The sequence below is a fragment of the Chlorocebus sabaeus genome, chromosome X, assembly GCF_047675955.1.
Source record: "Chlorocebus sabaeus isolate Y175 chromosome X, mChlSab1.0.hap1, whole genome shotgun sequence".
In the NCBI taxonomy this organism is placed as follows: domain Eukaryota; kingdom Metazoa; phylum Chordata; class Mammalia; order Primates; family Cercopithecidae; genus Chlorocebus; species Chlorocebus sabaeus.
The window spans coordinates 145,646,002-145,673,084 of NC_132933.1; the positions used below are offsets into that span (position 1 = coordinate 145,646,002).

Consider the following 27,083-nt stretch of genomic DNA (forward strand, 5'->3'; position numbering starts at 1 on the left):
CTGCAATGTTAAGATGCTGCAAAACAAAAACAAAACAACAACAACAAAAAAAATCTTTCCTGTGTTCCTCTGGACTACCTTTCTTTTGGCTTAAGTAGAAACCTTGGATCCAAGGGCTTCTGATCTGCCACCATGCTTTGATTGGCCAGGAAGGACTCCCACTAGATCCAAAATGCTTCCTGAGAATTACAGGACAGTGCTTGAAGAATAGAGGTCTGCTGAACAGAAATTATCTTCTTCAGACAAAATGCAGAAAGAAGCAAAGGCACTTTGTTAAGTGCCCATCAAACAGCTTGGGCCCAACCTTCTGAATGAGTTTCTTCTCCTGAGAAGTGCAAATTTAATATCTCTCTAGCAGGAAGCTGAGAAAGCTTATTTGCACCACTCTGAGCAGGAAGGAGTTAAGGCTATTTTCTAAAAGGCAGACATCTGTGTATCACATTTATAGATGGATATCGATGTGAGGGTATTGTCTAGATGCTTTCATTGAAAAGTTTTGATGGGATTTTCCATTATAACAACATTTTCCATAAAGAGCAATAATAAATTTCAGGGTAGGATTTCTCAACGTCAGCACTACTGACATAATGAGTAAGATAATTCATCATAGTAGGGGTCTGTGCTGTGCATTGCAGGATGCTTGGTGGCACATCTGAGCCAGTAGCACCCTGAGCCAAGACAATAAAAAATGTCTCCAGGCATTGATAAGTGACCCCTGGGGGAAAACACTACTTTAGATATTCAAAGTCTTCTGGACAAATACATAAGAATATTACTGGACCTGGTTGGCAATATGCTTTAAATAAGGTACTGTGTGATAATTCTATTCCCATGAGGCACTTGGAAGCACATTTCTGTTTTCTAACCTGTGCTGTCTCTAGGATGATGAAGGCATTTTACAGCTGGACTAGTACCAGAAGCTAGGACCTCAACACAGAAGTAACATATGCGATTTAAAACCAGGTCAACTGGCCAGGTGCTGTGGCTCATGCCTGTAATCCCAGCACTCTGGGAGGCCAAGGTGGGTGGATTACCTGAGGTCAGAAGTTCAAGACCAGCCTGGCCAACATGGTAAAACCCTGTCTCTACTAAAAATACAAAAATTAGCTGGGCGTAGTGGTACGCACCTGTAGTCCCAGCACTTTGAGAGGCTGAGGCAGGTGGATCACCTGAGGTCAGGAGTTTGAGACCAGCCTGGCCAACATAGTGAAACCCGCTCTCTATTAACAATGTAAAAAATTAGCCAAGCATGGTGGCGCATGCTTGTAGTCCCAGCTACTCCGGAGGCTAAGGCAGGAGAATCGCTTGAGCCTGGGAGGTGGAGGTGGAGGTTGCAGTGAGCCGAGATTGCACTACTGCACTCCAGCCTGGGCAAATGAGCAAGACTCTGTATCAAAAAACAAAACAAAACAAAACAAAACAAAACAAAACAATGAGGTCAACAAGCACCTCCAAGGTCCATGAAAGGAATCAGAAACAGAGTGGAATCTTCATTATTGAGAGTTGGTTCTATTGATGACAGAAACCCACACACAAAATACTTGGGTCTTCTAAGAGGGACGCTGTTACCTTCTTCATTAAGCACATATAAGAAACACAGATTGACCTCCATCAGCCTCAGTCTAGAGCAGCTAGAAGGTAGAAGCAGTAAGATTTCCCTTTATGAATCTTCCTCTTTGCCTCTGAACATTTTCCTTACCTTGCTTTTCCCCCACTGGGTAGAAAGCCATTCCAAGATATTACGAAAGTGAAGAGCAGTGATGGTTTTAACATTATGGGTCATGAGAGACAAATTTAATAAAGGAGATTGACTGAACATTCTGTTCTAGCTACTCAAGGAAGTATTAAGCTTTATTCCAAAGGTAAGAACTACAGCCAATGAGGAGGTGAAATAGAGAATGGGATCTTTGGCTTTATACAGGAAAAACTTTCTGTAAGACACTGCTGCCATGTTTTCCATCACTAGAGTGGAAAAAAAGAATAGTTTGACTGGAGTAGGAGATCTTACAATTCCCCTGTTGGCCTCAGACTCAAGCTGAGTGGCTCAAGCCTGTAATCCCAGCACTTTGGGAGGTTGACACAGGAGGATTTCTTGAGCTCAAGAGTTCAAGACCAGCTTTGGCAACATGGTGAAACCCCATCTCTATCAAAAATACAAAAACTTAACTGGGCGTGGGGGCACATGCTTGTGGTCCCAGCTACTCAGGAGGCTGGGGTGGGAGGATCACTTGAGCTTGGGAGTAGCAGGGTGCAGTGAGCTGAGATGGTGCCACTGTACTCCAGCCTGGGTGACAGAGTGAAACCCCTACCTCAAAAAAAAAAAAAAAAAAAGAAGAAGAATATGGATTCAACCAGTGCAGGTCTAGAATCTCCACTCTTAGCCATAGCACCCGCTAGTCTCAAAGCGTGATTCAGAGACTCTCTGGGACCCTTTCAGGAGGTCTGTGAGGCCAATGTTATTTTTACAACAGGAAGGCACTCTTTATCTTTCTCACTATCACTCTTTTAGGAGTGTACAGTGAACATTCCTAGTGGCCACAGGGTGAATGATGACATCATCGATGTATCAGCCAATGGAATGTGAGCTTGGAATACCTTGATGTCTTAAAAAATTTCATTTTTTATTACTAATATAACAAGCATCTCTTGACACAACCCACATAACCAAAAGATCATTGGGGTCCTCAATCATAGAAGAAATGAAAAGGGGTTTTGAGACCTCAAAGTTTGAGAATAGCTGAACTGTCAAAGCTGCATTTCTCATTGGTGTGTATCTGTGTGTGTTGAGGAAGAGTGTATATCTAAAGCAGAGTTGAAACCAGTAAGGAAATAAGGTCGAATACAGTAGGAGGGGGAGGAAACCTATCTCTGGACTTGCTTTGGCAGTGCGGTTGTTTTTGTCTTTCCTTTCGCCTTTCCTCTTCCTTCTCATTGCAGCTGAATTTAAACAAGATTTGCAGCCGCCTTCGTGACATCAGCCTGGTCTGTCACCAAACTAATGAAAACAATTAATCAGTGTGCTTCACTTAAAACTCTTCAGATTGGTAATAACACTTAGGAAGAAACCACTGGCAATGTCATATGAAGTCGTATTTAAATTTAAGAGAAAGACATTTCATTTAGAACTTCTCAGTGAAGACGTGCTGGGAAATGGGGTGTTAGCTGGGGAACTGGCTGCATTTCTCACTGTTACAGCAAAGGGCTGCTGAGTGTGGACAAAGGAAAAGGTGTGGGATCCCAATGTCGGAGGTCAAAGAGGTTGTGGCCCAGCTGCACAATGGCAAGCAATGGAGGGGTGAACAGACGAGAACAATAGCATCAGCACAATGCTGAAAGACCAAGGCTGAATTAAACACCACCCATCCACCTTCCTGGTCACTAAAAACCTTCAGTGCCTCTGAGTTTATTTCCCTCTGGATAGAGATTGGCAGAGGGGTTTTTACATTGGCAAACCCACCAGTAAAGCCCCAGACTGGACAGAGATAACAAGTCCAGCTGGAGGCAGTGTGACACTCCAAATAGAGGGCCTCAGCAGCGGCCTCAGGGCAGAAGTTTTCCTCTGACCTTCTCCTGCCCTCCTGACTCTCAGTCCCACTCTACCCCAAGGTGCCAGAGAAACTAGAATCCCTCTTCCCCATAAGAACCAAAACCCCTGATCCCCAAAACCATCATCAAAACTAAAAGTATGACTCCAACTTTCCCCCTGCCTTTCTGTGGAAAAACTGCCCATAAAGAAATCCTCTGACCTACCTTGTTTGACTGTAGGTCATGAGACCCCTGTTCTGGAGAGGGCCCTGTCCCATGCCCAGAAGGAAGGAACACTGCTCAGAGAGGCCAAGACGCATCTAGATAGACAGGCCTGGCTGGGTTTCCCCACTCAGTCCGTTAGCATGAGGTCAGACTTTTCCCTCCAATTCTCCTTCTACACACTGCCCATACTTTGTTGAACCACAGCATAAAAGTGAACAATTTCCCCTGCATCTTTGGGTCTTCCTTTGGAAGCCTCCTTTGTACACGTTAAGTAAATTTATATGCCTTTTATCCTACTAATTGACCTGCCTCAAACCTGTGATTTTCAGGAAAACTCCAGGGGGCCAAAGGCCTTGGTCCCCACACCATTATGCAGGCAAACTGGAGCATATTGGGCTGTGAAATCAGAGCTCGACAATACCAACCACCCTGGCATCAGAGTACCTGTCCTCAGGCAAGGGTGCTCCAGCCAGCTTGGCTACTGTAGGAAATATGTCCATGTTGCTAGTGGGCTCATCAATCTTCTGGCCAGCTTGTATCACCCTGGGCCAACGAAGGATGCCTGGAACCCGGATACCTCCTTCCCAGTTGTTTGCTTTTCCTCCTGAAAGATCAAAAAAGAGGTAAGAGGCAACAGGGAGATTTCAACGCTTTCAATGCTCACTTCAATGGACTCTTTCGTGCTCAGTGTAGAATAACCAACTGCTCTAATTACATAGATTCCATCCATGAGTATTCCATGAGCAATATAGTATATGTTGTATATGTTGTATTGAAAAAAGGAATATATATGACACAGTCACCACCATGCGTGACATGGTCAGCACTGTATGGCATCTTGAACAAAAACTTTGTAATCAGAGGGACTCAATGCAAGAAAGGTTTGAGTCACCAAAGATTCAAATCAATGACTCTGGAGTCAGGGAATTCAAGTTCCATTTCTACTTGACACCAGCTGTGGTAGGCAAAATAATGGTGCCCCCAAGTGTCCGCATCAAAATTCCTGGAGCCTGGAGCCTGGGGAAATGGGTATTTTGCCTTATATGGCAAAAGGGACTCTAAACGTGTGACTAAGGATTTTGAGATGAGGAGATTACCCTGCATTGTCTGAGTGGATCCAATGTAATCATAGGGTCGTAAACAAAAAACAAAATCCTAAGCACCTCGACTAACAGAATGGACCCCTCCTCTCAGCAAAGGGCATTCCAAAGGTTTTACCTGAAACACTAGTTCAGGCCATGATGGAAAGACGGGATTGAACATGCCTCATTTTGCCCTCCTTCCTTTGGAATTCAGGTACAACTGACCAGCATTAACATTAAAACAGAGACCTTAAGGCGGACAAAACAGACTCTTTGTAGCAATAAGATACCAACACGACAGACAGCAGGCCCTGATAGAAATCGAAGTAGTTTATATACCCAAAATATATTTCTTTGACATTTCAAAATAACCCCACACAGCTGTCTCTTGTGAGGAAAACCTACAAGACAATCCCCTTCTCTTTCGGGGTCTTTTCCCTGATCTGGGAGAGAACTGAACTGACCAAGAGTCTGGTATCTTTTAAAGTCTGATAAGAAACATGTACAATGTATTCTCTCTAAAGCCTGCTACCTGGAGGCTTCATCTGCATCATAAGAACCTTGGCCTCCACAACCCCCTTATTTTAACCCAGACACTCCCTTCTATCGACTGCAGGTCTTTAAATCAACTCTTTCAACCAACTGCCAATCAGAAATTCTTTGAGTCCACCTATGACCTGAAGCCTCCTCACCCCCAACCCCCCGACTCTGACTCCAGACTGAACAATGTACATCTTACATGTATTGACTGATGCCTTATGTCTCCCTAAAATGTATAAATCAAGCTGTAGCCAGAACAGCTTGGGTACATGTTCGCAGGATCTCCCGGGCCTGTGTCTACTTGGCCCAGAATAAATATCTTCAAACGTTTTACAGAGTCTGACTCTTTTTGTAGACAGGGTCCTTTCAAGGGAAAGAGGGAGTCAGAGAAGTGGAGGGGTATAATCACAGAGAGAGGCTGGTAGATGCTACGCTGTTGACTTTGAAGGCAGAGAAGGGTACCCCAAGCCCAGGAATGCAGGCAGGCGCTAGAAGTTGGATAAGGCAAGGAATAAGATTCTCCCCTAGAGCCTTCAGCAAGAAACAGCCCTGCCAACACCCTGAGGACCCATTTAATTCATGGTTATTCCCAAAGGAAAATAAATCATTCTACCAAAAAGATACCTGTACCTGTATGTTCATTGCTGCACTATTCACAATAGCAGACGTGGAATTAATCCAGGTGCCCATCAACAGGGATTGGATAAAGAAAATGTGGCACATATACATCGTGGAATACTACACAGCCATAAAAAAGAACAAAATATTGTCCTTTGTAGCAACATGGTATAGCTAGAGGCCATCATCCTAAGTGAATTAATGCAGGAACAGAAAATCAAACACTGCATGTTCTTCCTTATAAGTGGGAGTTAACATTCAGTACTCATAAACATAAAGATGGCAACAATAGACACTGGGATCTACTGGCAGGAGAGCGGGAGGAGGCCAAGGAGTGCAAAACTATCAGGTACTATGTTCACTACTTGGATGACAGGATCATTAGAACCCCAAACCTCAGCATAATGCCATATACCCATGTAACACACTTGCACACGTACCCGCTGAATCTAAAATTTAAAAAAAATCATGTTGTTTTGAACCACTAAATTTGTGGTAAATGATTACAGCAGACATAGGAAACAGATACACCAGCCCTTTGCATTTGAAAAAACAGCTTCAGCTATCTGAGTCTCACATTCCCACAACATTTCCATGCGAGTATTATACGGAATGATTATCCCAACTGCCAAGCTCAGTGCCTGCAAGAGAGGAAGGGCACAAAAAATGGCTATTATCATCATTGTTATTATTTTATTACCAGGATGGCTCTTACCAGGAGAGTTGAGGAAACAGGCTTTGTGCCTATGAGGCAATTAGAATATAATTAAATACAGCATTGAAAGGGTACTGGCAGAGGCAGAAAGACTGAGTTCAGAGTGGATCAGAATGTCAGCAGATAATCTCAGAAGATGGTCATTGAAGGAACCAAAACATTTCACCCCAAAATACGCTTCTTTAACATATTTTGAGGTGGATGTTCAGAGGGTCTACAAACAGAAGCAGCCCTGCAAAACTGTCTTTTGTGGGGGAGATTTGAATCTGTAGAGAAAATCTGGTTGGGCGTGGTGGCTCATACCTGTAATCCCAGCACTTTAGGAGGCTGAGATGGGTGGATCATCTGAGGTCAGGAGTTCAAGACCAGCCTGGCCAACATGGTGAAAGCATGTCTCTACTAAAAATACAAAAGTTAGCCAGGCGTGGTGGCAGGCACCTGTAATCCCAGCTACTTGGGAGGATGAGGCATGAGAATTGCTTGAACCCGGGAGGTGGAGGTTGCAGTGAGCCAAGATCTCGCCACTGCACTCCAGCCTGGATGACAGAGTGAGAATCTGTCTCAGAAAAAAAAAAAAGGAGAGAGAGAGAAAATCTGCATTGAGGCAGCCAGGCTTTCTCTGAAGGCCTCCCTTGTCTGATCTAGGAAAGATGAACTGAGAGACTCACACCTTTAAAGTTCTGCAAGAAACATTCACCATCTCTTCTCTCTGGGGACTGCTACACAGGAGGTTTCATCTGCATAACAAGACCACCTCTGCTAGCCAGGCGTCCTCTTCTCCCCTCTCTTAACCTGTGTGGCCACCAGGCAAGGCCCCATTCTTTCTGTAACCTCAAGACAGTATAAAAGCATCAACCCTCTAGCCATTTCTTTGAGATCTATTTTGTAAGGCTCCATGCGTGTTAATAAATTTGTGTGCCTTTTCTCAGTTGCCTTTGTCAGCAGATTTTTAGCAAACCTTCAGAGGGCAAAGGGGCAGTTTTCCTGTGGCCCCTATATGACCAACACCTCCTGTTGAGGGATGGAGACCAAGCGCTCCAGTATAGGGCTTAGACAGGACAGGCCTGAAGTCACTCCAGCTGGGCAGGTGACCCATGGCTGGGGGAATAAACACTGCTTCCACACCCTTTATGACAAAGACAGCACAGAGCTAAGTGGTACTGAAGTAGCCACCAGGAAGTTAGGCTGGGGGCAAAGGGAGTGGAGTTGAAGTTCAGCTACTCAAAAAAGAGGCTGTTTTAAACAATTGGTGTGAAGCATTAAATAGACAGTTAAGTGAGAATGAAGCCAATGAAAAAATGCTCATTCCTCTCAGGAATATCATGTGTGAGTCACACTGGAAATAAATGCCACTTAGGAAGCAAGTTACTAGAGACAGAGGTTTCAGGGGTCCTGAAACAAATCTCCATTGTTAAAAGCTCATCTCTCTGTCTTTTTTTTTTTTTTTTTAACCTTTACAGGAATGCCTCCTTTTATTGCATTCTGCACTAGTGTGTTTTGTGTGTTTTTCAGATGTCACATTATTTATCTATGTATTTGTTTATGTATTTATTCTTATTTATTTTAGGTTCAGGGGTACATATGCAGGTTTGTCATATAGGTAATCTGCATGTCTTGGGAGTTTGGTGTGCAGATTATTTCATTACCCAGGTAACCAGCATAGTACCTGATATGTAGTTTTTCAGTCCTCTCCCTCCTCCCACCCTCTACTCTCAAGTAGGCCCCAGTGTCTGTTGTTCCCTTCTGTGTGTCCATGTGTACTCAATGTTTAGCTCCCACTTGTAAGTGAGAACATGCAGAATTTGGTTTTTGGTCCCTGCATTAATTCCTTTAGGATAATGGCCTTCAGCTCCATCTATGTTGCTGCAAAGGACAGGATCTCATTCTTTTTTGTGGCTGCATAGTATTCCATGGTGTGTATGTTCCACATTTTCTTTATCCAGTCCACTGTTGATGGGTATTTCAGTTGACTCCATGTCTTTGCTACTGTGAATAGTTAAAAGCTCATTTCTTACAGCTGAAGACTGTAGACTGAATTCCTCTCCTCAGCAGGCTCTGACCTTTGCAGACATTCAGACATTCTACATGCACAGTCACTTAGGGGAGATTCCTATGGAAGTTCACATCATACTTTGTAGTTTCTGTGATGGCCTCCTAAGAAAGTTAAAACTCTTCCCCTTATTTTATCTTTTCAACATCACTTGAAGGTAATTCTCTGACAGATACTGTGATTCCTGCTTCACAGAGATCACAGCCAACAAATGGGAAGTTTAACTACTTTGCCGTAGTTCATTCAAGCAGTTGAAAGCAGAGCTTTGGGAGGAATCTCAACGTGTGAATTACAGTCTAGTTTTCGTTCTGTTCCATCAAACTCATAAAATTTTCACCTGCTTATCCTGCTACTCGATCAAACTCACATCATCTTCACTTTAAATTTAACAACAACAAAATAAGTGATTGTTATAGAACAAAAAAGGGCTGGTTTCATGAATGGTTTAGATATACAAATATTGCCCCCTTGTTTTAAATAAAACAGCACAAATAAATGGGAACAAAAACCAAACTATTAAAATCAGGAAAAAGCACCCTCTCAAAGTTAATCTTCTAGATGCAACGTGGCATTGTGTATTGGATTCTAAAACAGAAAGGGCATTAATGGGAAAGCTGGTAACATGGGAAGGTTAATTTTGACAAAGACACCATAGTTGTGTAGGATGGTAAGATTGCAGATAGCGGGGTGAAAAATAGACCTCTGTACTACCTTTGTAATTCTAATCAATCTAAACTCATTCATAACATTTTCATATTTTATATATATACATGTATAAAATAGTTGTACAATCTGAGGCTGAGAGAACTTCAGTTATGTGCTGACAGTCACTTAATTAGTAAGCAGTAGAGTTACAGATACAAATCCAGGTTTGTCTGACTGACTCCAAAGCCTGTGAATTTAAACAGTTCTCTGATATCACTTTATCTTTGCAGCAAGAGCACTGGTGCTAAGTTGTCTATGTCCTGAGAGAAGAGGATCACACCATATTTGTAAACCACATTTAGTTTCTACAGCCTATGTCGAAACTCAGAAAGATACATCTGAACAGTAGAATTAAGGATTGAGGCACCGAGCAAATTTCATACCCTCCCAGGAGTTGATCTGTGCATCATCTTTAAGGTGAAAGGCAATGTCCGAGGATGGTTTACTAGGGCTCACCAGGGGAAGCCAAGGGGTGCATCTGGCTGTAGAGCCATGTGAGACAGTGGCTGAAAAACATGGCCCTTAAACAGCAGATAGTGGCTGGGTGCAAGGGCTCATGCCTGTAATTCCAGCACTTTGAGAGGCCTAGGCAGGTGGGTTGCTTGAGACCAGGAGTTCAAGACCAGTCTCGGCACCGTGGTGAGATGCCATCTCTACAAAACAAAACAAAACAAAAAATTAATTTAAAAAATTAGCCAGGTATGGTGGCACACACCTGTAGTCCCAGCTACTCAGGAGGCTGAGTGGGGGGGACTGCTTGAACCTGGGAGTTTGAAGCTGCAGTGAGCTATGATTGTGCCCCTGCACTCCAGCCTGGGTGACAGAGAGACGACATGTCTTAAAAAACAGAAAACCAAGCACATAGTTTCACAAAAATCCACAGGCACATTCAAGGTCTGTGTATTTTACAACCCAAGTGCCAGTGATCTATTCCCCTCTGAGGAATTTGCTAATATCCCGGAACTCCAGGTGATGGAAGAGACATCTTATAAGAACATGGCTTGATGTATAACCACATTGAAAACAAAACAAAATAAAACAAATCTCCTGCAGAGGCCCTGGAAATATCACAGCCTGCCAGAGATTCCAGATCCCCAAAGGAGCTCCAAGCCACAAATGGCCACCTGGTGGCAACACTTCTGTCTGGGTGCAAAGAAGCGGCTTACCTCTGCTCAGGTAAGACGCACAGAGCACCTCTACTGCAGGCACGGGACTATGTGCCTGTAGCCCCTAGATCTAGCCACTTACTGACCACCTGAATGGTAGCACCAGGCATGGTTTCGTCTGCAGCTAGTGTTAACAAATTGTCACATTTGAGAAACGCTCTGTTGGAAGCTCTGAACCCACTATGTGGAACATCACAAGATTCCCATCTTGTATTAATAGTTCTGAGTCTATATTCAGGTCCTAAAGAAATGTATCCATAAACATAATCTTGAGCAATTTTCTAAAGCTATAAAGGGAGAGATTTTACAACAGTCATGGCAAAAAAATGTTTTAAAATTTTTTTAACAGATGATGAACACATCCGAGCACACACTGCCTATGGAAAAACATGTTGGAGGAAGCATGATCACACATTTGCAGGCATGTGTTGATGAGCAAGTGCCCTTGTTTGTCAGATGGTGTAGCTTTCAGTCTCCTTCCTCCTGCGATATTGCGTTGAAAATGAGATGCGCCAAATGTGTCTGTCAGGCTGAAAAAGCACCAAAATCTGCTCTCCCAGGCACCACTCACATTATCATTGAGCAGAGTTCAGAGGAACTCAGAGGGTGGACACGGGATGCTTCATTCATTCAGCAGACATTTAATAAGCAATGACTTGCTATGATCAGGACTAATGATGGAGTTTCACATGTACCACAAACCATTCAAACTCATGACTTAAATATTAACTCTTGATTCTCACCATCACTCTGCAAGGCAAGTAACCCATTTCACAGCCAAGAAAACTTTGGCAAAGGTTACACAGCCAGTAATTGATGGTACTAGGTATAGTTCTAGAACCTGTCCTGCCAAATGCTAGGTTTTACTGATTTTCACATCCCTAAATGGGACACAAAGGTATACCATGGAGATTATGCTCTACAGAAACTCACAGCCTCAAAAGATAGCTCAGATAATACTCACTGAGAACTGTGATTGTATGCCAACAGAATCCCAGAGAGAACACAGTGAACAGGGACCTTGCCCTACAGAAATTAAAAGTCTCAAAAGACAGCTCAGATATATCCACAGGCCAGACACAGTGGCTCACACCTGTAATCCGAACACTTTGGGAGACTAAGGTAGGAGGATCACTTGAGGTCGGGGTTTGAGACCAGTCTGGGCAACATAGTGAGACCCAGTCTCTACAAAAAATAAGAAATAAAATAGTTAGCCAGGTATGGTGGTGCATGCCTCTAGTCCCAGCTACATGGGAGGATGAGGCAGGAAGATTGAGTAAGCCTAGGAGGTTGAGGCCGTAGTGAGCTGTGATCATGCCACTGCACTCTAGCTTGGGTAACAAAGTGAAACCCTGCCACAAACAAACAAACAAACAAACAAACAAACAAACAAAAGATATGCCCACAGATAACTTTGATTAAGTACCAACAAAAATCAAAAGAAATGTCTTTTACCTGGGCAAACCTGCCCTGTACCAATAGGTTTTCACTTGGGTTTTGAAGGAGAAATTAACTTAGGAAAGTTGGAGAATGGGATATGGGGGAAAGAAAAAAAAAAAAAAAAACAGGTGAAGGAGTATGAATTATTTTTTCTGAAAATTTATAAGCAGAGAAAAAGCCATGGTCTAAGTTTAAAATTTAGTAGAGTAATTGTCCAACTCACACTTTTAACATCCTGATGGCATGTCGTGATGATGTTCTCATCACAGAAGGATGATGGCTGAGTTACTCAATCTCTCTAGGCAAGCGTAGCAAGGATTCTTCTACAATTTACTCCAAGACTCTTGTTAGAAACAGCTGTTTGCAAACCAGGCTTCTATTTTTGTCCTTCTGAATGCTCCCACACAGCAGGTCAAATCACTTTTAATGGCAAGAGCATATGCTAGTCATTCTTATGCTTGATCTGGGCAGAGTTTTATGAAATATTCTGTTTTTCATTTTTCTCCTCAAATCTTCCCATCCGAGATAACACTAATTCTCTGAATTGAGGCAAACCCCGTTGAAGTGTGTGATGATAATTCACGTGAAATGTTTTCTCACACAAGATGCTACATTTTACACTCTCCTTGATTTATTCATGCCAAAGACTAAAACTCATGAATTGCAGATGGGAAATATAACAATATTTTTCAGGTTCCACCAGTGTATTACCCACCTATTACGAGGGCAAAAATAAGGAACCTGGTGATATCAGTTGTTAAACAACAGGTCAAGAATTGAAGAATATCCTTAAAATTAATTGACACAGCTCAAATGATTAAGAATGACTCCTCAAGCAATACATCCAACTACTAAGGAATCTGAGTCAAGGGTTGGCAAACTTTTTCTCTAAAGAGCCAACTCTGTTGTTGTAATTAAGAAGCAGCCAGGAATAAGACATTCACAAATGAGCATGGCTGGGTTTCAATAAAACTTTATTTAGAAAATCAAGGGCTGGTTTGCATTAGGCCCACATGCTACAGCTAGGCCAGTCCTGTTCTAATTTACTAAATTTTGATTTTTTGGTGGTGGGGTGAGCACACCAACTTGGACCTTACTCCATAATATTAAATCCATCAGTATCGGGGGGAAGTGTCACAGCAACGTCTACTAACATTTTTCTTGTCACTTAATTGAACTCCTACTTAATATTGTCCGCAAGAATGAAAAACTAAAAAATATATCTTACTCTGGAATGTGAAGCTAAGCCATGTCCTGACTGGGGTTCACCTTTCCAACATCACACCTTGGTTGAGCTGAGTCCCACGAAAATGTCCTGGTCAACAGCTCATCCTCTGCTCTCTGGAAAGTTCTGCTCCTCCCTCTTGATGGTTGCTCTGCTAGGATTTGACCCTGGGATGGTTAATATTAAGTGTCAACTTGATTGGATTGAAGGATGTAAAGTATTGTTCCTGGCTGTGTCTGTGAAGGTGTTGCCAAAAGAGATTAACATTTGAGTCAGTGGGCTGGGAGAGGCAGACCCACCCTCGATCTGGGTGGGTATCATCTCATCAGCTGCCCACGTGGCTAGAATAAAGCAGGCAAAAGAACGTGGAAGTACTAGACTGGCTGAGTCTTCCAGCCTTCATCTTTCTCCCATGCTGGATGCTTCCTGTCCTCAAACATCAGACTCCAAGTTCTTCAGCTTTTGGATTCCTGGGCTTACACCAGTGATTTGCCAGGGGCTCTCGGACTTTCGACCACAGACTGAAGGCTGCACTATCATCAGCTTCCCTAATTTTGAGGTTTTGGAACTCAGACTGGCTTCCTGGCTCCTCAGCTTGCAGACAGCCCATTGTGGGTTTTCACCTTGTGATCGTGTGAGTCAATTCTAATAAACTCCCTTTCATACAGACATCTATCCTATTAGTCCTGTCCTTCTAGAGAACCCTGACTAATACAGCCCCCACACCCAAATCATTTACAAAGCTCCTTAAAAGCCTAGATAACAAGCCTCTCCAATTTCATTAAGCCTTCTATGATCAGGTATTATTTTCCTACTTTCAATTTCCACAGTATTTTTCAAGTTCAAGTTTATGGGACATATGACAACCAATTCTATGCATGTCTCATTCCAACAGGATCAACAGTATTTGAGAACAAACTGTCCAATGCATTGTTAAATCAACTGAATAGTGTAATCCTTTCCAAATAGATGGTACTCAATATATTTTGTGTAACAAATGAAATAATGAATTAATCAATGAAGAGTATTGCTGTGGGAAAAAAACAGAAGCCTACAGGTGAATGTGATTACAAATTCCTATTTCTAACCTTTTCTGGTCTCTATTTTGCTACATGCTTCATTTCCCTAATACATTGCATTCCTAAAATTTTCTCCACCAGAGTCATATACTAAACAGCTTGACCTTTGACTATCAAAAGAGAAACTCTCCCTGAATGTCATCAAAGAAAATGAGCCCATAAGCATGAGCTATGCCCACTCCCTGCCCTCACAGAGCCCAGTTTACCCACCATGGCCACATCCTTCTCACTTTCCCACCTCTTTGCTGTCCCAGAATCCCAACCTTTCTCTCCTGCAGAGCACGCTCAACCACACAGCTTCAATCATGCCCATCTCAAAAGTGAGAAATTCAAGCCTCCCATTACGGGATCACAATCTCCTGCCTGTCCATGTGACTTTTTCAACAACATGTGCAAGCTCTGCCACATTTAACTGTGTAGTATTAAGGTCATACATTTTGTCAACTGAAGCCAATGCAATGAAATCACTCTGCTTATGGCAATACCTGAGACGATGGTGATCCAGCAGTTGCATTCTCTGTTGAAGTGGACAGTCCCAATCATTCCAAATGCCCCTTCCATTTTCAGGGTGTTTGCTAATGTTAACCCATCTGTCTGGTCCCTGCTCCCAGCTCAGATAACCCACAAGGCAGAGCTCAATGCCTGGACATGATACCAAGTCTCCATGACCTGACACTGTCAGACCTTGCTCACACTTTTTTTTGAGACAGAATCTCACTTTGTCAGTCAGGTTGGAGTGCGGTGGTGCAATCAAGTCTCACTGCAGCCTCCACCTCCCAGGCTCCACTGATCCTCCCATCTCAGCCTCTGGAGTAGCTGGACTACAAGTACATGCCATCACATCTGACTAATTTTTAATTTTTTTTTTTTTTTAGAGATGGGGTCTAACTATGCTGCCCAGACTGGTCTCGAACTCCTGGGCTCAAGCGATCCTCCTGCTTTGGCCTCCCAAAGTGATGAAATTACAGGTATGAGCCACTGCACCCTGCTACACTTTCATCCCTAGAAATACTGAGCTGCGTTTTCACTCCCCATAAGTATTTCACACCTGCCCACTGTGTACTTCCCACCTGTCCTCTCCTAGCCAACAATGCAAAACGTCAACCTGCAAAATGTCACTTCCTCCTGGAAGGTTCTCTCAATTCCCAAGTTGGGCTGACTGCCTTTACCATACTTTAACAGTTCCCTTACCAGTATATTACACTGAAGCGGTCTCTTATATCTCTATCCTAAAAACCAGTAGAATTCTAGTAGAATTTAGAGGTATTATGTCTTTTAGTAGAATTTAAGCTACTAGCTTCTAGTAGAATGTAAATTAGTAGCAGTCAGAGGCCGTTTATTTCTTGCCTTTATACCCTATCAGCTAGCCCTGTGCCTGGTATGTTCTATAGAATCAATATATAAATGCATGTCAGTCAAATTCAACCAAATGTATGAATATATAAACAAGACTAATGTGATCTTCTTTCAAAGGTGAAAAGGCTGTGGATATATGCTGGAGGACTAAATACTGACACTAACATGAAGGGGCAGCTTTGCCTACTCTTGGGAAGCCAATGACGATGTTTGCCAACATCATTTGAACATAACTACCTTGTAATAAGCGACCAGAGTCAGTCGCTACTATTTTTTTCTCACAATAAAAGTATCAATTGCTCTCTGAAAGCTGCATTATTGAATGAGGGAAAGAGATGTCAAAATCAGTGACTGTAAGAAGCAACTCATAAGTGACATGGACTCAGGCCGCGTGTTTGGAATTTGGCCTTAGCGTAAGGAAAAAATGCCCGAAGAGCAGTGCCTTCCATGCAGCCATCAGGGAATTTTAAAAGCATTTCTCTGCACATGAAAAAAAAGTCTATATTCTTGAACACTCTGGAAAATATGATCCCCCACCCCCACACTTCTGCAGAAGCCATCTATAGAGTTAATTTATCCATTCCATTGACATTTATTACTTGCCTGTAGGCAGAGAAAAAGGGAGGGAGGAAGAGCCTCCTTCAGGGTGACCTTGACTTAGGAGAGGGATGGAAATGAAGCCAGACATTGGAGTTTAACTGTTCTGTTCTGAGAATACAAGAAATCTTGTAGTATGAGGAAAAGGCAAACTCTAAATTCAACTAAAAGAAAATCTTAAGGAAGTTATTCTGGTCCCATGTAAGGGATGATATTTTAGGAGAAAGGGAAGAAATAGGGAGAGAAGGAAACAGAAGGAAGAAAAATCTGAGAAGTGTTCACTATTTGTATTAGTCAATTTTCATACTTCTATGAAGAAATACCTGAGACTAGGTAATTTATACAGAAAAAGTTTTAACGGACTCACAGTTCCACATGGCTAGGGGACCTCACAATCATGGTGGGAGGTGAGGGAGAAGCAAAGGCACGTCTTACATGGCATCAGATAAGAGAGCATGTGAAGGGGAACTGCCCTTTATAAAACCATCAGTTCTCATGAGACTTATTCACTATCACGAGAACAGCACAGGAAAGACCCGCCCCCATGATTCAATTACCTCCAACTGGGTGCCTCCCAAGACATGTGGGGATTATGGGAGCTACAATTCAAGATGAGATTTTGATGGGAACACAGCCAAACCATATCCCTATTCATTTAGTAAGTTCTTACTGAATGCCTACTCCATGGTTATTCAAGGCACTAGGACACAGTGGTGCATGAGGCAGCCCAGATCCCAGCTTCCATGGGAGAAGGACTATGAGCAAATAAAATAATAAACAGGTAAGATATCAGAGATGCAAGCAATTAGAATAAAGTAGTGGGAGGAGACAAGGACTTTTGATTTGGTGGTCCAGGGAGACCTTACAAAGGCAATGTATGAGTGAAAGATAAAATTCATCCAAAGATGAGATGAAAGGATGAGTTTCCAACACAAAGACTCTAAGGTGGGAACAGGATGAAGGGATTGGGGGACCCGGGAAAAGCCAGGAAGAGAGGATGAGAAAACTGTACAGCTGGGGTGCAGACTTCACATTGTATTTTCAGTGGACGGGAAGATATTGGAGTGGTTTTTTGTTCTGTTTGTTTGTTTGTTGCCCAGGCTGGAGTGCAGTGGTGCAATCATAGCTCGCTGCAGCCTCGACCTCCTGAGCTCAAGTGATCCTCCCATCTCAGCCTCCCAAAGTGCTGGGATTACAAGTATGAGCCACCATGCCTGGTTGATACTAGAGTGTTTGAAGAAAGGAAAAAAACCATGTGAAGGTGGAGGCAGAGATTGGACTGATACATCCACAAGTCAAGGAAGGTTAAGAATTAATGGCAGAACAACAAAGGAATCTCCCCTAGAGGTTTTGTAGGGATCCCAGCACTTCCGGCACCTTGCTTTCAGACTTCTGGTCCCCAGAACTGAGAGAAAACAACTTTCTGCTGCTTTTAAGCCACCCAGTTTGTGGTACTAATGGTTACATCAGTCCTTAGAAATTCAATATAGTACATTGGCATTATGTTTATGAAATCTCACTCCAGTGTCTGGGTGGAGAATGGAATGTGAGAACAAAGAATTAGGGAGACCACCAAGAAGCACACTGGAGAATTCCATAGGGCAGACCACAGTGGCCTGGACAAGATGGAAAATTGATACAACTGACAAAAGAGGACCAATGTCAGATAAACTTAGAAAACAAAGTGAATAGGATGTGATTCCAAAATATGGGATACATAGGGGTTAAAGAGAGGCAAAATAAAACAAGCCCACAACCAGCAAACATGGTAGCACTGAGGTTCAGTCACTGGGTAAAGCATTCAATAAGATCATGCAGATATGGGGATGTGTGGGCTTGGGCTAGCTTGCATTTGACGTCTAGCTTGCATCTTTCCGAGATGATATGCCTACTGAGCTTCCAGGTCATGTGGCAAGTGGGCAGCTGGACATAGCAATGTGGACCTCCACAGCAGGGTCCTGGCAGTGTATGTGGGATGCCCTGCAGTTGGATGTTATATGAGGTCCTGGATTTGGATGACATCAGGTAGGACAAGTGTGAAGATAAAAAAGGGAAGGGGGCCCAGGACAGAGCCCTGGAGGTCTCCAACATTGAGAGGTGGATCAGGTGAGAAGCAGCTGCAGTGAAGGTTGAGAAGAAACTTCCATGAATTCATTTGCAACTCTGTATGCAAAGAGAGGCTCAAAGGCTTAGAACCCTGATTTAGACAAGTGAAGCTAGGGGTGGGGTCACTCGCTCCTTCAATAAGAGAACTGCAATTTTCAGGACTCTCAGCTTGAACTCCTTTCTGTTCTACTGCTTTGACACAGATGCAAGTGCAGAATGAAGTTTCTTCTCAAGACTTACCCACCAGGCTGATCCAAATAGATCCAATGCCTGTCCAGGGTATAGGAACATAAATTGAGAGCCATCAACTAAACTCCCTAGAAAGAGTTAAGGATTGTGTAGAAATCTTAAATCCTCTATTAGTTTCAAGCAATATTTTCTACTCCTAAGGTCCCAAAGAAGCAATGTGAACATTTTCAGGAACAGAAAATTTTACATTTAACAGCTACAAAGGGTCACAGGCTATGGGATGTTCAGTGGTTTACTTATTTATCTTGCTGTCTGTGAAAATCATAATCACATGATATGGGAACACAGTCAAATTAACTGGAAGCTCTAATGGAGACAATGATTTCTTAATTATTAAATGGGAAGATAAATTATTCCTTAGATAATTGGTTTTATTAGGTTGACACGATCATTCAAAGCATGTGGACAATAGAAGAAAATTTATTTTAGAAGAGTCTCAGGGGGAAATATTTTAGCAACTACTCTATAAAGGACTTACTGCCAAGATTTCTAAACTTTGAACAGAATTATACTCAAAGTATACATTTGACCCTACCCTTATTTCCCAATTTCCCTTTAGGCTAGAACATTTTGACAAAGACAAAATTTACCCATATCCAAATCTAAACAGAAGAATCATACTGCAAAGTCATTTCCTTAAAAAAATGAAACAGTCCTGTTATTACTCCCTCACCCCTGGAATATTAAATAATTGTTTTTTAAATGTAGACTGTGGTACACATGTAATGTACCTCTTATTAAAAGGAATAACCTGTTGAATTTAATGGAAGGATGATTTAATCCTAGCTATTCTATCAAATTAGCCCATAGATTTTTTTTTTTTTTAAACAGGAAGTCTGGTATATTTTATTTATTTATTTATTTATTTATTTATTTATTTATGTTTAACTTTTATTTTAGATTTGGGGATTCACGTGAAGGTTGCTTTATTAGACAGGTAAACTCATGTCATGGGGGGTTGGTGTACAAATTATTTAATCACACAGGTATTTAGCCTAGTACCCAATAGTGATCTTTTCTGCTCCTTTCCCTCCTCCCACCCTCCCCGCTCAAACAGACCCCAGTCTTTGTTGTTTCCTTTTATGTGTTCGTAAGTTCTCATCATTTAGCTCTCACTTATAAGTGAGAACACGTGGTATTTGGTTTTCTGTTCCTGCATTATTAGTTTGCTAAGGATAATAGCCTCCAGCTCCATCCAAGTTACAAAAGACATGATCTCATTCTTTTTTATGGCTTCATAGTATTCCATGGTGACTATATACACATTTTCTTTATCTACCCCGTCATTGATGAAGCCTATAGATTTCACTAGGGAAACAGATTTGACTTGGGAATACAGGAGAATCATTAAGTTCAAATACTGAGATGGCTCTGCTGCACCGTAGCCTGGGTGACAGAGCAAGATTCTCTCAAAAGGAAAAAAAAAAAAAAAGTTCAAATAGCAAAGTCCATTGAAGGGTTTTGATGGACAGTAGAAGTCAGATTGTTTAGAAAAAGATGCTATTTTAAACAGGGTGTTAAATCCTATGATTTCTCTGTGTCTGCATAAACCATAGGTGTGTGTTTGAGTTTGCAGCTTTAGAGAACAAGATGTCTTGACACTAAGAAGCCTACTTCCCATAACTAGAAGGAAACCCTATCTTCCTTTTAGGGCATTGTATTTTAACAACGTTTCACTGTGAACTTGATTTCAAGTAAGTTTGACAAAAGGACAATACTTTGCAATAGAGCGGTGGCTGAGACATTAATCGTGTTACACATTCATGGTATTTCTAGCATGCAAGCAAAACATTTCTAATACATCAAATACATTTCTTTAAAAAAAAAGAAATTCATGGAGTAGCTCCTGACATGCTTGCAGGGTTGTATGATAAAACTGGGGTTCCCAGCCATCATTCAAGACCCTTGGGGCTCCCTTTCTGACCTATACCTCTTCTGTCTCTGAACCCTGGTGAACTATCTGTGCAAAACGTGATGCCTCTCCTTCTCTGCCCCATGAAGCCTCCCTCGGATTGTCAGTCAGAGGTCCCCTCTTCCTGCCCTGAGGCTCTACAGCCTTGCATATGTAACTTTCTTAAGTAACTATTACTCTCCAACCACTTCTGGTATTGTGATTTATGTACATTTCTCCTCCTCAGCAGCTGCTAAGCTATTTTGGAACTGAACAGGCACTAAGAGAGAGAATGAATGGATGGATGAACTACAGCGTGGAATGCAGCCTGGAACTCCAGTCTTTAGAGACGCTGGCATCTACAAAATGAAATAAAAACAACTCTCTCCACACAGGTGATAGCCTTGTGAAAATAAAACTGAAACACCGATGCGATGGAGCAGGGACCCCTCTTAGAGGCCTGCTGGACTCTCCCAGGCAGGACAATAAAGAAAAATCTTGAGTTCCTTCAAAGAAAATTCCAGGCACCTAGCAGGCTTTGAAAAGTAAATGAGCAACTGATAAGCAAGAAGGTAATCATAGAGTAAAACAATAGACAAGGAAGTTAGAGCCATAAAATGTTTGGTTCCCTGTAATAACTAAAGATAACACTTTAACATATGTCCCATAGTTGTTTTTCAGAAAGTGGACCCCTTTAAAATGGAAAATGCCATCTGCTGGCATCTAGGCTCCAGGTAAAGAGGAACTGAGGACTGAACTCTGACTGACATTCTTTGTTCCAAATTTCTTCCCAAGGGGCCTGGAGGAAGCCATGCCCACAGGCCGGATATCATGTTTGTTTTTGCTGACCCCAAATTTTCAGACAAAGCTTCACTTCCTAAACCAACTGCAAATCAGGGAATTTTTGAAGCCACCTATGACCTGCGGGCACCCCTTTGGGATGTCCTGCCTTTTTAGGTCAAAGCAACATATAATCTCCATGTACTGACTTATGACTTTGCCTGTAGCTTCTGCCTCCCAGGCTTTAAAAACCCTTGCTTGCAAACCATTGGGGAAGTGGAATCTTAAGTGAGAGATGCCTCATTCTACTTGCTTGTAACCCTGCAAATTAAACACCCTCCTTTCTCCCACTGTAAAACCTCGGTGTGGATGTTTGGCCTTGCTGCGCTGGGTGAGTGGACCCCAGTTTAGCCCGGTAGCACCAAGTCTTCATATATTAGAAATACATGTTTCCACTTTTTACTACTTTTAAAGTAACATGGCACACAGAGAAGGGCTGAAAGAGTGACAGCCTACTGGGGTTAATCCTGTTCAGATTAAACACACCAGTTGATTAATCAAACCCACATTACATATTGATCATTTGTCCTGCCTGCATTGAGCAAGGTAACACGACCTAAAGGAAGGGGCTGGGAGGAGGTTTGAGCAGCCTATGAAGGTTGGCCAGATGCACCTAATAGGCATCTTTTTGTGCTAGGTGCCAGGTTACAAAAGATGTAGGAGAGGGTTCCTGCCCCTGGGTGCTCAGCTGGTCATAGGGCTCCAGATGTGCACATAGAGATGTAAATAGAAATATAAGGCTTCATAAGCTATCTGCAGCCTGAGGGATAGACTACAGAGGACTATTTCTCTTTGCCTCAGGTGTGGTGTAATCTGGCCTTACTGAGCTCCTTGCAGTTTGCAGAATAAGCTATTTGCTGCTTCTCCCTCTTTCTAGCACGATAAAAAAGAGCAAGGGGTTGGAAAGGCAGAAAGAGATAGAAGGGGAGTGAGAGCAGATGCACAGACCCACTGGTGACCTCCTTTCTAGCTGTGTCTCCTTTGCAAACATTCCCGGGAACTCCTCAGCCAAGTGAGGCTGTCTTTCCCCTTGTGCCATTAGTATCTTGTGCATGCAAGTGTTAGTCCCCTTGTCAAATTGCACTGGGTCTTCCCAGGCTTCAAGCCATCATCTACCCACCCACCTACCAGTTCAACATGACTTCCTTCAGGGCAGACACCATGTTTTATATTTACTGTTGTGTCTGACCCAATGCAAGATACACAGAAGATAATCAATATTCCAAAAAAATTGATAGATAAAAGCATTCCCTATATCATCCTTTCATATCTTGTAGGTAAACTGTGATTCACCCTCCCCTTTTGGTTAAGGCATCATCTCTTCTTGTACCTTCAACCCATATCCACCGCAGAGCTGGCTGGGGAGTCCTAACCCTTAGCATGAATATGCCCTTTTAGGTATCATATCACTTTATGAAATGGGCCACGTTGTATGTCATGTAATATCTGTCATATAAGATAGACATCAGATATGTACATATTAGACATTAGATATGTCTCATGTATATAGACATTAAACATTAGCTATGTCTAAGTAGATTAGATATATCTAAATGTATATATTAGACATTATATATGTCTGTCTTATATTGGAAGAGCATACGCTATACAAGACAGTAGCTGGGTCTCATCAAATATCTCCAATGACTAGCACGATGCCCGACCCATCATGAATGTAGCTCAGCTAATGCTGCAAAAAAAAAATTTTTTTTAAAGAAGTATCAGCTCAAAATACTATTGTGGGTTCACATAGGCAGAATAATGGTCTCCCAAAGATGCCCTCGTCCTAATCCCTGGAACCTGTGAACATGTTACACCCCATGGCAAAAGAGACTTTGCAGATTAAGTTCATGATCTTGAGATGGGAAGATGATGTGGGATTATACGAGCGGGCTGAATGTAATCTCAAGGGTCCTTATAAGAGGGAGGCGGGGGTGTCAGAGTAAGTGAAGGAGATGAGATTATGGAAGCAAAGGTTGGAGACAGACAGGGAGGTTTGAAGACAATGAATTGTTAGCTTTCCACATGAAGAAGGGGACATGAGCCAAGGAAAGTGGGAAGTCCCCAGAAGCTGAAAAAGTCAAGGAAACAGATTCCCTCCAAGAGCTTGTAGAAGGCCCTACAGACATCTTAATTTCAGACCAGTGAGATATCCATTTTGAACTTCTGAGTTCTAGAACTGTAACTTCATAAATTTGTTTTAAGCCCATAAGTTTGTGTCAATTTGTTACAGTAGTGACAGGAAATCCACATACGGGGTAGAGGAATTCTTGTTTTAATCAGTTACATTATATGAGGCTGCATTTACATTTGGAGATACATACTCTCATTCTAATGTCTTGACACAGGATGTGGGCTTTTAAATTCTGTGGGAACCAGAACAGAAATGGTCACTTTGGCCTTCCAACTGTCTCCATGACACAAGGAAGTCCTACTTATTGCAAAGTAGCAGAAGAACTATGGAAAAGCTCTAAAATCAGAAAAAAGTGACCAGCAGATGAGCTAAGAGGACAGAGCTTGTCCATCCCAGCATTTCTCACCTTTATAGATCCCATTACTTCCGCCATGAATTTCTCCTTTGGAAGACACTTCTTCTACATGTGCTCCCTGGTCCGATGTGAAGTAGATGAGGGTATCATTAGCCAATCTCAGCTCATCTAGAAGGTTCAAGATCTGCCCTGGAGGGGAAAAAGACTCCATGTAAAAACGCATATTCACAAAGCGAAGGGAGATGGTTGCCCTACTCAATGGGTAGCTAATTTCTCAAGGTGGAAGTAAATGTTCTTACAAATTGGATTTTATCCCAACATGAGACGTGATGCAATCAAGACTGGCTGTGGCTGTGTTCTTAGAATAGACACCAAGAGTCATTGACTTGAGTGTCATTTAGAAGGACCATTTGAACCTCTGGGTATCATGAAGTGATTCTGCAAGGAGACCTGAGAAAGTATTCTATAAGTACCAGGTCCATTGATGGGGAGCCACTTGGAGGCAGGTGCCAGAAGAAAGAAGCTGAAAGGTTGTTCTCACCAGCTGGTGTTGGCCCTAAGGCTATAAAGAAGTCTATCATTTTTCCTTATTGGATGGGAAAACTAAACCAGTGATGTTCCTCTTATGTGAACAAATATGTATATAGATATTTTATGAGAATATTCTCTTTTAATATTTACGGTAGATATCCAAATCTAAACTATCCCTCACATGAATATCAATATTCCTCACTGATAGAGGAAGAACCAGGAGTTATTCCCCAAGTCTAAACTGTTCATCACAAATATCAACATTCTTCTTGTCCTCACCTTCTTTCCCCAAAACTAACACTGTATACCACCCCCAGATAACCCCTCAAAAAATAATAGCAACAACAATAATAATAACAATAATTGCTACCATCTGTTGAGCACTGTCTACACGCAGAGAATTTTATTACATATTATCTTGTTTAGAACACACTGAACCCTATGAGTAAATAGCACTAGCTTCATTTTAGGGGTAGATCAACAATGCTGTAAAAGGGCAACTTGTTCAAGTTCAGATAGTTGGGAAGTGGGAGAACCAGAAAGTAAGAATCAAATCTGATTGAAAACTCAAAATGCTCAAATCCTGAACAGATGAGTAGATAGACTCAGTGAGAATCACAGAGGAGTAAAACGTACACCAGAGAGAAAAAAAATATTGTAGAGATACATCCTGAAATACCCGAGGATGAAATGGAGGTGGTGAAGAAGATGATAGCTGCTGTCTTCTTCAAAAGAATGCAGGACAAGAATAAATGAGTCTGGGATATAGATTCAACAAGATTAGCCAGGAGTTAATAACTGTTAAATATGAGTGAAGGGCATATGGAGGTTTAACTGTACTATTCCATATCTGCATATGCTTATAATTTTCTGCAAGAAAAAAATAGAGGAAAGTTGAAGTTTGAAGGAGCTGAAACCTGGACTTTCTGATTAGGAAGCTATCACCCAGCTCTCAAATCAGAAGACAATGATGGCAAACTAGAGGTATACAATGTACAGTTTCCACAGGGCTCTACATAGTCATATGCTGCTTATTTAATTTAATAAGTCATTGCATACTGCTAGGCTTTGATTGGTATATCAGAGCCTGACTCCACTTCTTAACGTTTGAGTGCCAAGAGTTTTTAAGCCTCATCTCTCCCTCTTCTTCTCATGCCACTCAGGCTGATAAGAAACCCTGGGTGCTCCCTCCTTCACCGCCAGTGGGAGGTTGGAACTATGCAAGCCCCTGTCGCATGCAAGAGACCCTTATCCCAGCCCCAAGTCCTAATCACCATAAAAGCAGAATCCGTTTCTTTTCTGTGCTCTCTCAAGCTATTTTTTGTACTGGTTTAGTAACCTGCTGTATTAGTCTGTTCTCACATTGCAAATAAAGATACTCCCGAGACTGGGTAATTTACAAAGAAAAAGAGGTTTAATTGACTGACAGTTTCACGTGGTTGGGAAGTCCTCACAATCATGGCGGCAGGCAAGAGAGAGAGCCAGCCAAGCGAAAGGGGAAACCCCCTCACAAAACCATCAGATCTTGTGAAATCTATTTATTACCATGAGAACAGTGGGTGGGTTGGGGGGGAATCGCCCCCATGATTCCATTATCTCCCACTGGGTCCCTCCCACAACACATGGGAATTATAGGTGCTACAATTCAAGATGAGATTTGGGTGGGGACACAGTCAAACCATATCACCTGCTGTCCTTAGAAAGCCACATTATATGAGTAACAAGCCTTTTCATATCCTCTTAGTGTGTGCGTGCTGTCACTGGTCTCGACATGGGAATCAAATTTTGGGTGGGCTCTTAGTCGCACTAGGATGTCCACAACAACTGATATTCTACAATGGCCCCAGGCATCCTCTGTGGTAGAAATAATTAAATATAGGATTTGGAATACATCCTATCCAGCAGGTAGATCACACCCGGCAGGGCCAGACCCTTCACTCCAGGTTGTACTCACACGTACTTGGTTCCGAAAAGCGGAAGGAGAAGGACTGCAGAGTGAGCTGCCCATGGAGGTGGCAGAGATGATTTCTGATGCAAAAACAACACCCAAGTCATTTGTGCAAAGGCATATTTTTGCTATTTGATTGCAAGTGCCACGGGCTAGAGTATGTTCAATGTTTCTCAATTTTTAACTCAAATGATAAACATTCCCAGAATCCACACCATATATGTAAATATCATACTCAGAACCAAAAAATAAGACACCCGAGGGCCGTTTTAGCAATTTGTCTCCTGTGATAAATCATGATCAGGCAGACATTTATTATGGTGTTATCTGGTGCAGCTAAGCAAACCACCTGTGCGCTTGGGCTTGGGGTTGTTTGGCTGAGACACTAATTTAAGCCTAATTACTTTGAAAATGGTAATTAGCTTAATGACTTGAAATAGAAGGAAGCAATAAGGCGCTATAACCCCCATTTATACTTTGAAAGAAAAATGTCCCCTTTTGCTCATACAACAACTTCTATGTAAAATAACACAGATTACGCAGGTAGCAGAGGACTTAGGAATTTGCTTCCATGTATTGTAGTTAGTATTTAGTGAAAGGCATATGACCATACACCCTCCTTTGAAACAAAATTCATCTTTCTATATGCAGAAGTATCTGCACAAAGAAAATGCTGCAAAGAAATTTCCTATAAAAATGTGTCTCC

At 42.1% G+C, this 27,083-nt stretch overlaps 1 protein-coding gene across 4 annotated transcripts in view; it reads right to left on the reverse strand.

Annotated features, from left to right (window-relative positions):
- Nucleotides 1-27,083, reverse strand: part of STS (steroid sulfatase) — a 201,027-nt gene that overhangs the window by 24,000 nt on the left and 149,944 nt on the right. For all 4 annotated transcript variants that reach the window (XM_007990968.3, XM_037986311.2, XM_073013890.1 and 1 more), the window contains 2 exons: nucleotides 23,950-24,087; nucleotides 4,195-4,354 (listed from right to left, as the gene is read on the reverse strand). In XM_007990968.3, coding sequence (XP_007989159.2) covers nucleotides 4,195-4,354; nucleotides 23,950-24,087 — 298 coding nt within the window. The remainder of the gene's footprint in view (nucleotides 1-4,194; nucleotides 4,355-23,949; nucleotides 24,088-27,083) is intronic.